Here is a 17,565-nt window from a genome sequence, read left to right as displayed (position 1 = left end):
CCTGAAAAAAAAATCCTCCGTGATGTCAACCATGGGGTTTTTGATAAACAGTTTTAAAGTTGAACTCTGGGAGCTCTGGTCATCACCATCTTGGCAGGAGCTGACTCTGCCTAAACCCCTGTTAATTCATACAACATTGGAACTTGTCTAGCTCCTCCAGTTAACACAAGCTAGCTAGCTTAGCTTTAGGTTAGCCTAATTGCCAATGTGGCTAATGCTAATTTATATGCTAACACTACTTTGCATTTGTTTAAACTTATTTGTTCATACCCTACACATTGTTCTCTGTCAACTGCTACATTTGTTGGGGTAAATTAAGCTACTGTAGTTTAATTTGTACGGTTAGCCGCTTAGCTACAGTTTGACACCTGCAATGCAAGCACCCCAAACCCCAGCCCCCCACACCTGTCACACTGAGCCACATTCCCACTAAGTCCTCAGAAAAAAAACAACCACTGATGAATGCAGTAAGAACTTTTACAACTTGGTATGGGTGCAGTAAGATGTAGGAGGAGACCAGTAAGGATGTACTGTAGTATTATCTCCCTTGACGTGGACATGTTTAAAAAAGCCTGGTGAAGACGTGGTTTAAGCAAGACACAGAAAGAACTTACTTAGAATGTAGAAATGACTGTCAATAACATAACTAACACCTTGAGACTTGGCACAGATGAAAAAGATTGAATGGCATTCTGACTTGAACTGAGTTAACTTTGTGATGTCAGTATGTTGTTGCTATGTCAAAGAAGTTCTCACAACGACCTCTTCTGGCTTGTGCTATGACCTTACTACTGTACTGTAGGTTCACACCACATTGGAGAAGACCACATTAAGGTTATATTATGTTCTTCTATTGCTAATCAAATATCTTTTTACAATGAAGTGTAAACTTTTGCATGATTTGGCCATATTTACATGGAGGTCTAAGGGTATAGACTCACTTTTAGAGCCACTTTTAGACTCACTTGAAGAATTGCATATTTTGGCAATTCATGTTGGACTCATTTTACTTTTACGTTGAACTTAGTTTCAGAACCGGAGTTTGCCAAGTTGCCTATTTCATTATATTCCTAGTTTGGTTGGTAAATTTGGTACCTGCCAATAAATTAAACCATGCTTACACACACATGCACACACACACACTTACACACACACACACACACACACACACACAAACACACTGATATTCTAAAAAAAAAAATTATTTATGCTGGATGGGCTTTGATCCTCAAATGTATGAACAGCTTTAATATGCTGGAGAAATGACTGTTTCTAGCTGTTTAGCTCTCTCCTATCAGACCGTGAAATTAACATGTTTAGTTAGCTGTTAATTGTGTGTAGGATAAAAATCATCAGCTCACACTGTTTACCTTGAGTAAGTACCCTTTCTGTTTGTCTGTTTGTTTGTTTGTTTTCCTAACAAAAAGCAGTTTGTTAGTGATATTTTTGGCCCAATTTACAAAATCATTATAAAGCCTGGACCAGATGTGCTCGGATGTGCTTAGTGAGCTCAGGAGAATCACGTGCCGTATTCCAGTGTGATAAAAATGGTTATCATTATAAAAGATGCAGCACGAACATTTCTTTCAGTCTGGGTAAAAAATTGGATAACAATGTAGGAGACAAGACATGGAACAGGGAAATATAATCTAGTGCTAAAATAAAGTATACAATAAACGACTATTTTCATTTTAGCAACAATTCTCCATTGTGCTTGTGCATTATGTCGCAAAATTGTTTTGCCTCAGACATAATGGATTTGCACAGTCAAGTCGACTGAATTCATCAAGGCCCATAGGTTCACATAAATGAGCAAAAAGCCTATTTACAGTGTTAATTTTTAAGTGGGCAAATTTCAGCTCTAGTGCCACAAGCTGCTATTATTTAAGTCAGAGGAAGCGAATGGCACTACAACCCTGTGCATACACAGAGGTCATCCAGCTCTTCCTCTCCTCCCACGGCACCCATTCTGGCTAATAAGAGTCAGCCAGGTGAGGCTCAAAACTGGTTAGCTGATAATGAAAATGGACACTCACACAGGTGGCTAATGATTTTTGACAGTCCTCTTACTAGTTCCCGCTGTTTCTGTCGAAGAGGGTGGGAGGGAAAAAAAATAGGATGCTGATATGCATCTGAGCACTGTCAATGCAATTTCCATTCAGCAGCAGCCAATATAGCCTCTAGCTAAAATATAGGCTCCTGTAGATGTTTGTTTGCCTTCCTGTTGGATATTGAGTTATTTATTGTGATGAAAATAAGAAAGTCCCATGCCTTTGCACTTCTCTTGATGTGACATAGGGGAAATTGAAATGATTATAATCATATCTGTGAACAGTGTGTAGTTTCTACATAGGGTATAAATGTGCATTTTCTCTCTTTCTCTCTAGATACAGTATATGTTAATATTTGTAGGTATTTATAGAAAATCTGGAAGTACTGTATGTTTAATATACCAAGTTTTGCATTGTTATTGTTTTTTCAATGTTTTATACTGTATGTATTTCCATTCTGTGTGTATAAACCCAAGTGTGCTTGTGCTCCTTTAGAGAGCAGATGTGGGGATCTCAGCGCTGACCATCACGCCTGAGCGAGAGAGCGTAGTGGACTTCACCACGCGCTACATGGACTACTCTGTGGGCGTGCTGCTGAAGAAAGCTGAGCGCACGGTGGACATGTTTGCCTGCTTGGCGCCTTTCGACCTGTCGCTGTGGGCGTGCATCGCTGGCACTGTACTGCTTGTAGGCACCCTTGTGTATCTGCTTAACTGGCTCAACCCGCCACGACTGCCCATGGGCTCTGTGTCCTCTACTACTCTTTATAACTCCATGTGGTTCGTCTACGGCTCCTTCGTCCAGCAGGGTGAGTGGGCTGGCATCGGCTGCTTAGTGCATGCATATGGTTTGGTGGGTGGGTGTTTTTTTTGTTGTTGTTTGTTTATTTGTTCGTTTCTGCCCAGATCAAGTTAGTTAGCTAAGCGAAGATTGTACACTACAATCACTATATGGCAGTGGTATCAGATAAATTACTGCTGTATGCAGCTACAGTATGAACTCAAATGCAAACTATGTCCTAATACTGAAATAGTCGATAAGCAGGTAAGACGTAAAAAAACAAAAAGCAAAATGGCTACATATTAGCTAACTTTTGTCATACCTAAACTGTCTGTTAAAATAAATGATATCTTTATTTTTATTAATTCCTCATCCACATTGTTAAAGCATCTACCCTTACAAGCACGCCACAAACAGGCCATTCTACAGTAGAAGACATTTGAAAGGAACTGGAAAAGCCTTCTTCCCTCCACATGCTACAGTAGCTGAGAGCACGGTACTAATGTCTTTAGGGATCTTTAGTGATGGTTTGGCAGTCTACGATTTCAGTGTGTACTCTGCCCTATGAAAACATGTCATAACTGTCTCTTGTGTGTATGCAACAGTGGTGTTCAGTTATTAAGTGGAAAAAAGAGTAATTTAAGCAACGAGCAAACTTAGAGGACATGTTTGCTTGAGTGTAATAAAGAGGCAAAAAAAAAAACTAGAAGCTGGTGTACAGAAAATTAGCCTTACTGTTGCATCTAATTAGCTATTAAAACATTTCCGCCTATTGAGCAGCAGGAGGTTTTATTTTGCCAAATAAACACGGACAAATTTTCTGAACATGCATGATCAATTGTATGATTATATCGGCAAATGATTATAATGAGGATAATGATATATGCTAAGAGCTCTCTTATATCCATAGATATCTGTCCTCGACTTGCAATTTTCATCTTTTTCAAAATGCAGTCAGTTCGACAAATGCAGTTCATTAATGCATCTGTGAACACGAGTCAAAACAACGCTGCAGTTTGTTCAGGCTTTGAGAAAATTCTAAATGAGACTGATTACAGTCAGTGTGATACGATGCTATGGCATCAGTTAGCGCTTACACCGCTGTGAATCTATGTATACCCATATGGCCCACAAGCGTACTTATAGAGCACTTTATATGTGTCTGTAGTATTTTTTCCGTAATTCCTGATCTCTATGAGCTTTTCACTGTCCCGCGGGAAAGAGAATTGATTTTGTTTTGTACGTGTCTCAAAACAGTTCAGATGGAAAGTGTCGATGTGATGACTGAGATGTAGTGTGTGCTACTGCACTGTCACCAGTTTGCTGCAGCTGAAAGAAATTGGCGAAAATGTATTCATGACTTGCGTCTCTGTTTCTCTATCTGATTCTTTTTTCATCTTTTTTATTAATGTAGCTCTGGACAAATAAGGCTTCTCGGAAATGAGTGTGGGAAGCAAAATACGTGGCTGGAATAATGTCGAAAGTGATGACTCACTTTTCTCTGACTACCTCACACAGTTCACCCACACTGCTGTCCCTTTCTTTTTGTTCTTTATTTTTATTTCTTCTGGATCAGTACTTAAGTGTCACCAGAAATGTCATGTAATGTTTAAGTTCATGATTCTTCCTTTTTATATATATATTTTTTGGCGCTTATAGTGCATACAGCTAGTGTATACTTTTACTAGACATCTTTAATCTTGTCCAGAAAGAGCCAGTGAGGCTACAGGCTTTCATTCACATCAGGCGGGAGTCATGCCCGTTTCAACTTGTTTAATCAGTTCATCTTGGGCTCCAATCAACTATCAAGTGTACCTCCTATTTGGCTGAAATAAAAGCCTGCAGCCACACCACCCTTTGTTGGAGAAGATTGAAGACCCCTCTTTTACAGTTTAGATGAATATTCTTTTTCTTGCAATTTCTTATTTTCTTTTGGCTTGCAGCCGAAATATATTGTTTATTTACATACACAGCAAACATTCCCACATACAGTCTTCATACCATATGGGCACAAACAAACACAGTAAGATTTTGTTCCACAGTGTAGGTTTTTAATAACAATGAGAATTTCATTGTCAGAGTCTTGGATGATATCTTAGCTATACGACTAATTCAAGTGCCTGCTAAAATGTTTTCCTCATTTTTGCATAATCGAAGCTGCATTCAATAATAAGTATAGGCCTACTCAAGAAACCCTCGCAAACAACCGACAGTCTGGCCAGCTGGTCAGGAACACGAAATGTCTGTCAGCATTTTGACACTGTTCTTGTTATTTAATGCATGGCATTAAAGTTAAAGCGTTTTCAAGTTAAACATGCTTCTAGGTTTAACTGGAGTTGCTGATTTGTTAGATATTGAAGATAAGTTTTTTTCAATAAAAAAAACCTAACTTAGCCTATAAAGAAGATGAATATAGGGGTGTTCAAGTCAAATTTCTTGTGAATGAAGGCATAAAACCAGTTGACATTTAAAAAAGACTTCAAGCACAGTACGATGATGAGACTCTTAGCCGCAGTAAAACATTTGAACGGTGCAAACGTTTTAAAGAAGGCTTTATGTTGGTGAACAAGCCATTTCCCCATGTTTCAGCCATTGAAGGAGTTCCTGGAAGGCCAGTGTTCCTGACAAAAAGCAGGTAGTCTGATTATGACAGATAATATCTACCTTGATTGTGTGCAAGCACTAGTTAAACCCTGCGATAGGTGCATTAGTGTAGCAGGGGATTATATAGAGAATTTTTTTTACTCTCATAACTATGTTCTGTTTTTCTGCATGATTAAAAGTCCTGGTTTGATCTAAATGCCCCATGTAATTAAGTGGGCTAAAGTAAATAATTACACCATTTATTTTGCAACATTAGTGTTCTCATGGTCAACATTTGCACTGTATGTGTTGCCCACTTCTGTTTAAATGCAAGTATGTTTGGGAGAGCATGTATCCTATGTTAGGTAAATACTAATACTATATACTGTATACATAAAAACATTCTTTTATTTTGGTTATGTAAAATTTGACTGTAAAAGTAAATCTAAAGTAAGAAAATGTAGGTAGAAAAATTGCAAAACTGAGGGTCAAGAGTACAACGTTGAGCTTATTTTTATTATTTTGTACTGAATCATTAGCTTAGAAATTAAAAAGCTAAATAGGAACTAATGCTAAGCAGCACATCATTGGATTAGCCGTGAGTCCTTAGGCAGGCGCCTCTGACCGCAGGATTAATGAGAAACTCTTGACTATATAAATTGAACAAAAGTGTTTTAACCTTGTATTGTGTTTCAGAGTTTCTCATTTTTCTACTCATTATGTAGATATTATGAACATCACTGTCATTGTTATTTTGTTGGCTAATTAGGCCATTAGTTTAAACGCAGAACAGAGCTACCTGACACTTGATTAAAGATGTGAGGGACAACAGGCTACAAAATATGATACAAATGCAAAATAAACGAGTGATGAAAGTGTAAAAAAAGTGAAAGCAGCTTTAATGTGATCATTATATCAGCAGCAGTAGTGACAGCAAGAGTTACTTTATAATGCCTTGTAGGCAAAATCACTTGCAAATAGTCTTGTCCCAAACTATTGTTATATCCTACCTCTGTCTAAATGCTGCTTGTCCCACACACTCTCTGCTATGACAATGCAGATTCAGAAAAGTACAGCAGGCTCTTATTGTGGCTTTATTATTCATAACAGTGTATGAAGGATTTTTTTTAAGTAACCAGGACATGCAACTGCAGTTAAAGCAGTGAAGAAAGCTTTCATTGTTTAAAATATGCAAAATATTTTATGCATATACTGTAGCCTCGTCAGTTATCTTCTGACTTGAAGGTGGTGCATTGATAATGAAGAAGCTACATTACAACCTACAGCTACAACATTCTGTACAGCACAAAAAATAACCAACATGGTAGGGGCTGCACAGTTGCTCAGGAGATAGCACTGTTGCCCCTGTCCTCCTGGTCTGGGTGTTCGAATCTCAGATCACACTGTTTGTGTGTGGAGTTTGCTTGTTTCCACGATGCTTGGTGTGAGTACTTCATCAAGTACTCAAGTTGTCTGCCACAGTCAAGACATATTCCTTGTAGGCTGATTAGTGATTCTGAATTGTCTACTACAGTATGTATGCTCAGGTATATATGCCTGTGCCCTGCAAAGGTTTGATACCCCAATCCATGTTACTGAGGTACATTCCCACTACATTCTAACAAATTGGGTGAACACAGTGAGAGCTTGTACAATTTGTCAGGAATGCAGTAGAATCCGGTATTTGTCTCCCTTCGACCTGGAGCTGGACATATTCAAAAAAAAAAAAAAAGCCCTTTGAGGTAGTGGTCAAATCAAGACAGGGGAAGAACTTAATAAGGACATAGTAACAATGTCATTGACCAGTTAATGAAATAACTTAGTTCTGACTGTGTTGGTATTGGCATGTCACTGCATTGTTGCTACATTAACAAGGCTTGTGATATGACCAGGGCAGGCCCATGTCACGTTGTTGAAGACCACATTAAGTTTATATCACATTCTTCTGGACCTCGCTAAGTTTATGGCACACTTGCAGAAGGTTATTAGATTGTCTATGTACTGTAACTTTCAGAAAAATACTGAATCCAATTACTCACACCGTCAGTTTGTTATGAAAACCACTGCGTGTATCACAGTTTTTATACCAACACGGCGGATGCAATGAATTCATGCACAATGTGGTATGCACATATAGTAAGAGAGTCCTAGTTGTAACTCCTTAATCTCAATGAACATGGTGAGTGCATTAGTGATATGTTCACTAGTGCATTAGTAAACATGTTCACTAGCATTTTGACACTGTTCTCGTTATTCAATGCATGGATGGATGTTTTCAAGTCAAACATGCCCCTGGGTTCAACTGGAGTTGCAGATTTGTTAAATTTTAGGAAGATAATTTTTTTTTAAAAACAAAACTCACTGAGCCTATAAAGAAGATGAATATAGTGGTGTTCAAGTCAAATTTCTTGTGAATGAAGGCATGAAACCGATTGACATTTACGGCTTTAAGCACAGTGTGGTGATGAGACGCAATAAAGCATTTGAATGGTGCAAACATTTTAAAAAAGGATGTATGTCTGTAAACAACAATCCAGGCCAAGGTGGCTCAGAGCATACTGCACATTTTTCCTTCAAACATTCAGCAAGTGGAACTTGAATAACTTGTCGCCAACTTGTAGAAGAGATGCATCTTTCTGTGAGAACTATGCACATAATCATTCACGAACTTGGACATCACAGGAACTCAGCTGTAAGTTATCGCTACATCCCACGATGAAAATTAGAGACAACATAGGAGACATGTTGAAACAATGTGACTTTGAAGTGATATAATCTTGATAAATGCACATTTTTCCATTTTAGGACGCATTGGGAACTTCAATGCAGTCTAAGGAGTGTGACGATTGCATTATTGGTTAATGATCTTTTGTCCATGTACTGTCCCTCTTCAATTAATTGTAACTGTTTGAGGTTTTAGTAAGGAGTAAATCTGTATACTATGTCTGTGGTTAACCAAATCTGAAGTGAGTTAAATATTTAGTAGAATGAGAGAGAGTAGGAGAGAGAGATGGGAGGGTAATTAAGATTGTCAGTGGAATGTGATAAGTGCTTGAGAGCATGAAGGTCAGACTGATACATCACTTATATTCTGTTTCGTGAAACACTTTTGACTTACAAACACAGCCTGGGGTGCACACTTATACACAAGATAAGACATGCACTCCTCTGTCTGTCTATCATGTTTTGCTCCTCCATCTGCGTACATTTCAAGTACTCGTATCACATAAACCCTGATTTACCGAAATCCCAAAGAAAGAGTGCTAATTTACAAGTGCAGTTATATCAATTCCGCATTCAGTTAGTGAGTATGTTGCGGGTGAATCACAACAAAAAAAAAATATGTGAACGATGTCTCATGCAAGAAGTGGAAGGAAAGCATATTTAAATGAGGCTTTGGCACAAGCTGTTTGTTCACGATTGCCGATAAAATTGGATCTCAAAGAGACTTCCACAGAAGAGTGGAACTTGTCACACGTACACAGAATTACACGTCAAGCAGAGTGTAACGTGCAGATTAAATGCAGGGAAACGTGTCGAAAATATAACCTAATGTAGTCTAAATGAAATTCCACTGACAGCAAGTGTACCGTGGATCTAGAATATGAAACTGGATTTATTAAGATTAAGATTCAGTAGTCACATGTACAGCACAGTGGAATGTTTTTTTGCATATCCTAGTTATAGGAAAAACTGGGGTCAGAGTGCAGGAAGAAGATACAGCACCCCTGGTGCAGAAAGGGTTAAAGGGACTTGCTCAAGGGTTCAACGGAGCCACTAGAGGTGCTGGGACTGGAAGCTCCAGCCTTCCGATCACTAACCCTGTAACCCAAAACCTTAACCGTTTGATCCACCACTGCCATAATTTAGTAAAAATTTCTTATTTGGGCTCTTGAGGGTGTAAAGGACAAGACTAGAAAGAATCTTTTGGATCTGCATGTACAGTATAAGGTGTATTAATAACTTTAATATGCAATCTGATTAAAAAAAAAAAAAAAAAAGAGAGAGAAATAAAAACAGAGCCATAATAAAGACAAATCTTCATTGAAAACAAGATGATCAAATCAGTGATCCAAGAACAGGAAATGGTCAGGTGCATGCTAAAGCAGGCAATAAAATAACAAGGCTATTTATACTGTAGTTATACAAGCTAGCTAGCTGGCAAGACTTCACAAGGAGTATAGTAAATCACTGTGTGGGAAGTGCGTGTGGAAAAAGACTTCTCAGTATTCAAAGAAGAGGGACCTCTGCTGGCTCGGGGTTACTGAGGCATGATTTCAATTTTATTACCGCAAAGTTAAAGCCTCGCCTTTCATCTTATTTATCTGAACACACAATTACTTTTTCTAAACTGACTTTAAGGTTCCTTTGTTTTGCATATTTCTGTAGAGATTGCAGGTGGCAAACTCACAAAATACATTTCCACCTTCTCTATAGGCTGTCGTTAAGTTTGCAAATATTTTACACATAAATTAAGGCCTCTCCCTATTACACTTACCCCTCTTCCTGTTTCTCTGTCTCTCTCTCCTACTTGCTTTCACACACACGAAACACAAGCGCATTAAGTGCAGATCCACAGGTCTCTGAAAGTCCTTTCATCTCCACTTTTCAGCACTACTTTGCTCCATTTCTTTCTTTCATCCTGCTCTTGACTGGCTCCCTATCATTCCTTTCTTCCTCTACCACATTTGAAATATAAAAAAAGCATAACGTCCTCCTCTCCTCTGACAATGTAGATGTCTGTCCTGCTCTTTCTTCCCAGGCTTATTCTTCACACTTGATTTCATAGTAAGGCAGGACATTTCTAATAGTTATAAAGAAGCCTTTTTAGTCTGATATTTTAAAGTATAATTTAAATGAGAGAGTCCAAATATGGTTTTTCCCCCCCCCCCCCCCCCCCCCCCCTTCTTTTTTGCCCTTTCACTTTTCACTGAAGGACAATATAGAGTACTCGCAGTTAGACTTCATCTGTCCACTCTGAGCTTTAATCTGTTTTGCCACTGGTCTAATAACGCCACCTAAATCCCACCCTTGGTTTAAACAATACTAGTGTTACTATAATGATAAAATTGCAATGAAAGATTAAAAAGCACATGAGCTATCATTCTTTAGTCTTTGTGAAAGAATCCCACTGCAGTTTAGTACCTGCTTCTACAAATTCCAACTTATAACTCATGCATCATAAAGTCACTGACCTTACCAACACAGGTGCTGGATGCAGAGGACGAAAACAGTGACTGCAGACTGGAAGAAGCCCAGGGCTTTCATCTGTTAAAAAGCAGGCTTATATTTGTTTCACTGAATGGAAGATCATTTAATTGGGGGAACATCGGGAACAAAACATCATATAAAGCTGTATAATTACATGTTTTTAATTCTGCCTCCTGAAAAGAACACACCATTACCAAAGGAAAAGGTCAGTATTGCTGTCCTGGCATATGAAGTTGTCCTTGCTTCTCTAGAAAGAGATTGGAATCGTATTATCACACTAACACACAACCAAATGACTTAATCTCCTAAATACTAGTTTGTTGCTATAGTTACCTCTCACATGGACCTGTTTGCTCATTAGTGCTTTCTCGATTTAAACACCAACATCTGCAGCACTTCTTGCTGTTAACTAGGAACTTTATTTTATAGAATGTTGGTATATACAGTAGTGTAAAAAAAAACATTGAATCCATGAATCTTATTGGACTGAAGGTGCTGATTAATTTTGTATAATGGCACGGCTCTGAGAATAGTGCTGACTGCAAGACAAATCGCAGTTGTATAATTATGTGCTTGTTCTAATATAATATAATTTCTACAGTAACTGCTTACTCTCCGGGGCTTGTATATTGGACATTCACAGTTTTAAAATGAGTTGTTATTTAAATCAGAAAACATATTAGTTGTTCCTGAAGGTTTCTCTGAGGAGATGTCTATTTAACATGAACATTTATTTAACGTTCTCTTTTTCATGAGAGAGTGAGAACAAAGAGAAGGTCTGGTTATGGGATTGAATTTCTCACTGATGAAAGGAGACATACTGTATAGAGGAGTGCTGTTTTAGGAAAACAATCACTGTAACCCAGAGCCTTAAGCGTTTGATCCACCACTGCCATAATTTACGAAAAAAAATCTTATTTGAGGGTGTAAGGGACAAGACTAGGAAGAAAAACCTCTTGAGGGTGTAAGGGACAAGACTAGGAAGAATCTTTTGGATCTGCATGTATAAGGTGTATTAATAACTTTAGAATGGTGTATATATATATATATATATATATATATATATATGCATGCTAAAGCAGGCAATGAAATAACAAGGCTACTGTATTTATAGTTATACAAGCTAGCTAGCTGGCAAGACTTCACAAGGAGTATAGTAAATCGCTGTGTGGGAAGTGAATGTGGAAGAAAACTTCTCAGTATTCAATGGAGAGGGACCTCTGCTGGCTTGGGGTTACTGAGGCATGATTTCAATTTTATTACCGCAAAGGTAAAGCCTCGCGTTTCATCTTATTTATCTAAACACACAATTACTTTTTTTTAAAGTGACTTTGAGACTCCTTAATTCTGAATATTTCTGTAGAGATTGCAGGTGGCAAACTCACAAAATACATTTCCACCTTCCCTATAGTCTGTCGTTAAGTTTGCAAATATTTTACACATACTGTAAATCAAGGCCTCTCAATATTACACTTACCCCTCTTTCTATTACACTTACCCCTTTTACACTTACCCCTACTTCCTATTACACTTACTCCTATTACACTTACCCCTCTTCCTCTTATACTTACCCCTCTTCCTATTACACTTACCCCTATTACACTTACCCCTATTACACTTACCCCTATTACACTTACCCCTCTTCCTATTACACTTACCCTTATTACACTTACCCCTCTTCCTATTACACTTACCCTTATTACACTTACCCCTTTTCGTCTTTTTCTTTCTCTCTCCTTACTTATACCTAGAAAATGCTGTCATGTGTAATTCTTTTTATGTGTTTATTAGGGTTACAACTTACTATTATTGCTTATAATTCACTGGTCTATAGATATTTTTCTATTATTCAATTTGTTGGATTGCTTCATAAATACACTAAATACAATGTTGCTGTTTTCAGCATTTCTTTTAAATGCATTGCGCAATACACTCTTGATTCAAATGGCTTTATTTATTGGTTAACACTAATACTACTGATCCATGTTGATGCATTAATGACACAATGCATTAAATATAAATAAAATATGTAAAAAACAGAGTAAAAAGAAACACAGTTAATGAGTTTGGTGACATGCTATGATTTGTTCTTTGGACATTAACTTGAGACACAGTTTAGTCATTTATAACCCATTTACCTATCATATAAGCTGATGACTGTTTGTCCAAGGTAGCCTGAGAAAATGCTTTCTGATTAGCCAAGAAAGATGGAAAAACAAGACCCTTAATTAGCTATAATACTGGAATAAAATTAAATCTGCTCTTCCACTCTTTCTAACATTGGTCACAAATGACAGATTACAAGTTAAATTATTTCTCACATGACAGCACAAAGTATGGCACAAGACCAATATTGTAGAAAGTCTATTCTCTTATGTTTTTAATACATATTGAGCAGCAATAAACGGTCGATCATTTACTGTACCAGTTTCCTCTTGCATAAAAGTGAAAAAAAAAAAAAAATATATATATATATATATATATATATATATATATATATATATATATCTTTTTAAATAAACTATACATGTTAAATGTTTTCTATTAAATCAAAAAGCATAAAACCTTCTGTTCTTAGAATGTAAAAAACCTCATAACACACTAAAAAGTACCTTCACTTATTGAAACTAAAGTCTCTGTCCATATCCATAATTGTACCACAACACTTGTTTTATTTGTTTTTTCTCAATCTTACATTTTGTCATGTATAACATATTAGATCTACTGTGTTACTTTGTCTGGGAGTCGGCACTACTATCAGAGCCATGTTGTTGTAGAAACTAACCAATCAGATCTGAGAATATAAGTGATATTTAAAAGTCTTTAAAGTCTTACTGCTACTTTAACAAGTTAGTATAGGTCTCAGAGGTCCTTCAAAGCATGTCTGTTAATTCTCTGGCTGAAATCTCTCTCAGATAACACATTTTTAACTCCCTTTATTTAATTCCTAGTCCAGGCACCATTCAGGTGTCTAAGTAAATGAGCTACTGCTGAGTCACGACATACCAGAGAACAGCAGAGCTGAAAGGGAGGGTATCTTATTATATGATGTCACATTGGGAGGAAAACCTAATGACCTTGTTTAAACGCTGGCCCAATCAAAATGCTGGCCCAGGGGCAAAACCAGGGAATGTTTTTTTTTTTTTTTTGTTGTTCATGAACACTGGGGACCTATCTGAATGTCTACAAATTGATAAAAAGTCAATTTATCATAAATTCCCTTTAAATAGACAAATATGTGCTTTTTAAAAATAATCTGGTACATACAGTAGATATTGTATTACATTAATTAATAATCAACTTTTTAATATACAACTTTATTTCTGTAAAATAGTTGTTCAGACAACAATGACATTTACTTAAGGATTAGATTAATGTCACCCTTGCCAATATAATATCATAACTGGCAGTTAAATCAGTTGTGTAATCAGTTGATGATAAGAATTGGACCATCCAAAAGGCATTATCCTTACATATTGCATTTTGGTTATTATGTTTTAATGACTCACTCACATGTTCTCATATTCTCCTGGGTAGCACTTAATTAGTGGCCTGCCTACGAGCACTTAACATAGTTATGGCCCACTTAAATTCAATTAACTGCTGGTTCAGTTATGCCATTTCTGTTCATTTCATATTTGCAATGCAGGCTCACAAGAAGCTGAAAATATTTAGTTGATTTTTGTTTTCTTTAAAATAATTGTGTTCCTTCACATAACAAGGCTATAGCATGTAAGACTACTATGACAATTTGTTTTATTTGTTTTAATGTTCTTTGTGATAAAGCAACAATACAGTATTGACATCTTTATAAATCACAGGGTTAATCAGTAGGCCACTCACTGCAGAAAATAACAGCCTATTCCCAACAGTCATCACATGTAAAACAGGACATCCTTTTATGTGCAGAGCTTTGTACTGTGTGTGCAGTATTATCTAGAACTGATGATAGTCATATAATCATTGAGTCAGACAGTTTCACAACTGGCGTCATGCCACATTGATCAGTGTCTCAACAGACGTAGAATGGTCGGTAACTCTTTATATGAAGGTTATCTACACTGTGGCTTCAGAACACAATAAAACATCATTGCATAAATCACTAGCACTTTATTAGGATTGTCTGCTTTAGATGCTTTACAAACTATTTATAGACTTAATCCAGCTTATCAACGGATACTTAATATGTCAAATCATGTTTATATTTTTTAACACCATGTCATAAATTTACCATAGTCTATGTGAATTTGAAATTTTCATAGGACTAGGGATGAGCTGATGCTATAAATATCCAGAGCTAAAGTATAAACTGGGCAGTCTAGATTGAGCAAATTGTTTATCTATTATCAACTAAATATAGATTGCTTGGCACCAGACAATCCAATTAAAATAAAAAACAGATGATATTGTACAAATTTTGTCTGCCTAAGATCAACAGTGAAAAACTGCCTAGTGTTACATTCTCTTGCATAATAACCTAATGGTTCCATGGTGTTATTACACTAATGAACCATTTAAAACCACACAAGCCTGGGGTTCCCAGGAGGCACAGCAGAAAAGCATTCGCCCTACATCACAGCCAAACCCTGGTGCAAGATCTTATCAATGCATCTAGATCCCTGAAAATTGCTGAGGCTTTTTAGTGCTAGGACATTCATCATCAGTAACAATGAGGCCTGGACTATAAAGCAGGGGCAACTGTTCAACATCTGTCCCAAACAATCTCTAATAGCAGCCAATTTGTTATGCTTCCCTCTATGTTGTCTTGTCTCCTTGTCATCAAGTTGTATGTCACAAGAGATCATATAAAATGATTCCAAAGACATACTGGCAAGGAAAATCATGAGCATATTGTACACATATTGTGAGAAATCTACTGCTATTTTATCTACACAACAGCAGGATGTAAAAAAGGGGGAAAATTGGGAAAACTGCATTTTTTTAAATATCTGTGGTCCCTGCAACCTTAAGGATAAAAGGATTTATTCTACCTACTTATTTTTTTTTTTTTTTTTTTTTTTTTTTTTTTAATTTATTTATTCTGAGGCCTGGGAGTAGTCATGTCAACTGGACTTCTTTGCATTGATTTGACATCTTGTTCTACTTTGGTTTCTACTCTGTTCTACTCATCCAAGTAGCTACCTGGCTATGTTCTTGGATATGCTCTATGACATTACTTTCTTCCTTGCACATTAATGCATCATTTAGTGCTTTCTTCTGAGTGTGTTATGCTGCTCTGCGATGTAGCATAAACAGAATTTTTTAAAAAGCAGAGGATAGGGTCACATGTCGTTCATGTCTCATCACCCCACCTGCCTCTATTAATACCTCTCGAGTGTCTTTGGCAAAAGATCAAATCTCCTCTTTCTTTCTAGAAAAGTTTTTTATTTAAACTTAATCCTACTCATGCTCGTGATTGTGTGTAAATTTCTGCATAAGAAAACTAACCAATGCAAACTTTAATTGATCTGTAAATTTCTGCATAAGAAAACTAACCAATGCAAACTTTAATTGATCAAATCATATAATTACTGAACTGCTGTTAATATAAAGATCATGGGGGCAAGCACACAAATATGATATTTTAAGCAGTCATTTGTCATAAGTGAATTACAGATATTTATAATGAATAAATAAATAATGAGAATAGGTCACCACATGTTCATTATAAGACAAATTAAACTAGCTGTTTAATTAAGACAATATGCGACTGTATAAAAGTTGGATGGGCTGGTGTGTGCATGTGGTAAATGGAAGAATTTATATTACATGCAGTGCTTAGGAGGAACTGAAATTTTTGTGACCTTTTGAGTTTTTTTTTATTTTATTATTGAGGATAAAATCTGGCTCATAAGTTGATTCTGTTTGTCATGCCATTTCGTCTGTGGTAGGTTTTCGTATTACTGGCAGATTTGAAGAAGAGATAAGTGATCAGTCTGGTATGTCCCAATCTACAATGAGCCACATAAGCCTCTTTCACACAGAAATGGTTCTATAAAAGTGATAATAAGACAGCCTCAATATTGGACTTTCCCTGGTATTTGGTAAATCACACAGAACCCACAAAGCAAAGCTAGACACATATCTCACTCACCAAACTCAGCGCTCTGTTCAGAGCTCGCTGTTTCCTCAATTAACTGCCATTTCATGCCGATGAGATTTTGAACTAAGAACAAATAAAATAAACAAACAAACAAACAATGCTGCCTTAACTCCACCTTCACGCTCTAATTAATCATGTGCATTAATTATGCACAGTGTGTGTAGAAGATGTAAAATAATTATATTAACCCATTAATGTTTGTGTAAAGTGGTACCCTTTTAAACAGAATTTTAGAAAGTAGATTGGAAGTCAGTGTCGTAATAGTGTTTATCACTGTCGCTTTGCACCTCCAGGGTCGAGGGTTCGCTTCCTACCCTGGGTCTATGTGTGGATGTTGTCCCGGCGCTTTGTGGGTTTCCTCCAAGTACTTTGGTTTTTTCCCACAGTTTAAATACATTAGGCTATATGGCGTTCCCAAATACTTGCCTGTAGTATGTGTGTGAATCTTGCAATGGATTGGCACCTTGTCCAGGTTGTACCCTGCCTCATGTCCAAAGTCTCCTGGGATAGGCTGCAGGCCCCACGACCTTGTATTAGGATAAGCAGTATAGACGATGAAGACAAGGAGTAAAACTGATTTGTCTGCAGTGATCTATACTTTTGAACCAAGTAGATTTACTGAGCTTGAAGTGAAAAGCTCTATAATGTGCCGAGGAGCTGAATTAGAAGTAAACCAATGGCAATCTGGAGCACCGGAAGTTTTCCCAGTGGGCCACTGGCCAATGTGGGCCGGCCCAGTCGGTACGCAAATATATAAAAAATGATGGAAGCCATAATATTGCATCTCTTTTGGTCTATTACATCCGTGTTCCGAAACATGTACCCCACCCCCCCTGA

General features: G+C 37.1%; 1 protein-coding gene across 4 annotated transcripts in view; it reads left to right on the top strand.

Moving 5' to 3' along the window:
* The window catches only part of grid2 (glutamate receptor, ionotropic, delta 2), a 547,500-nt gene that overhangs the window by 427,036 nt on the left and 102,899 nt on the right, over positions 1–17,565 (top strand). For all 4 annotated transcript variants that reach the window (XM_053504059.1, XM_053504056.1, XM_053504058.1 and 1 more), the window contains exon 11: positions 2,547–2,859. In XM_053504059.1, the coding sequence (XP_053360034.1) occupies positions 2,547–2,859 (313 nt within the window). The remainder of the gene's footprint in view (positions 1–2,546; positions 2,860–17,565) is intronic.

Source organism: Clarias gariepinus, chromosome 9 (genome assembly GCF_024256425.1).
Source record: "Clarias gariepinus isolate MV-2021 ecotype Netherlands chromosome 9, CGAR_prim_01v2, whole genome shotgun sequence".
Classification (NCBI taxonomy): domain Eukaryota; kingdom Metazoa; phylum Chordata; class Actinopteri; order Siluriformes; family Clariidae; genus Clarias; species Clarias gariepinus.
Note: the sequence above shows the minus strand (reverse complement) of the source record. Positions and strands in the feature narration are given on the sequence as shown.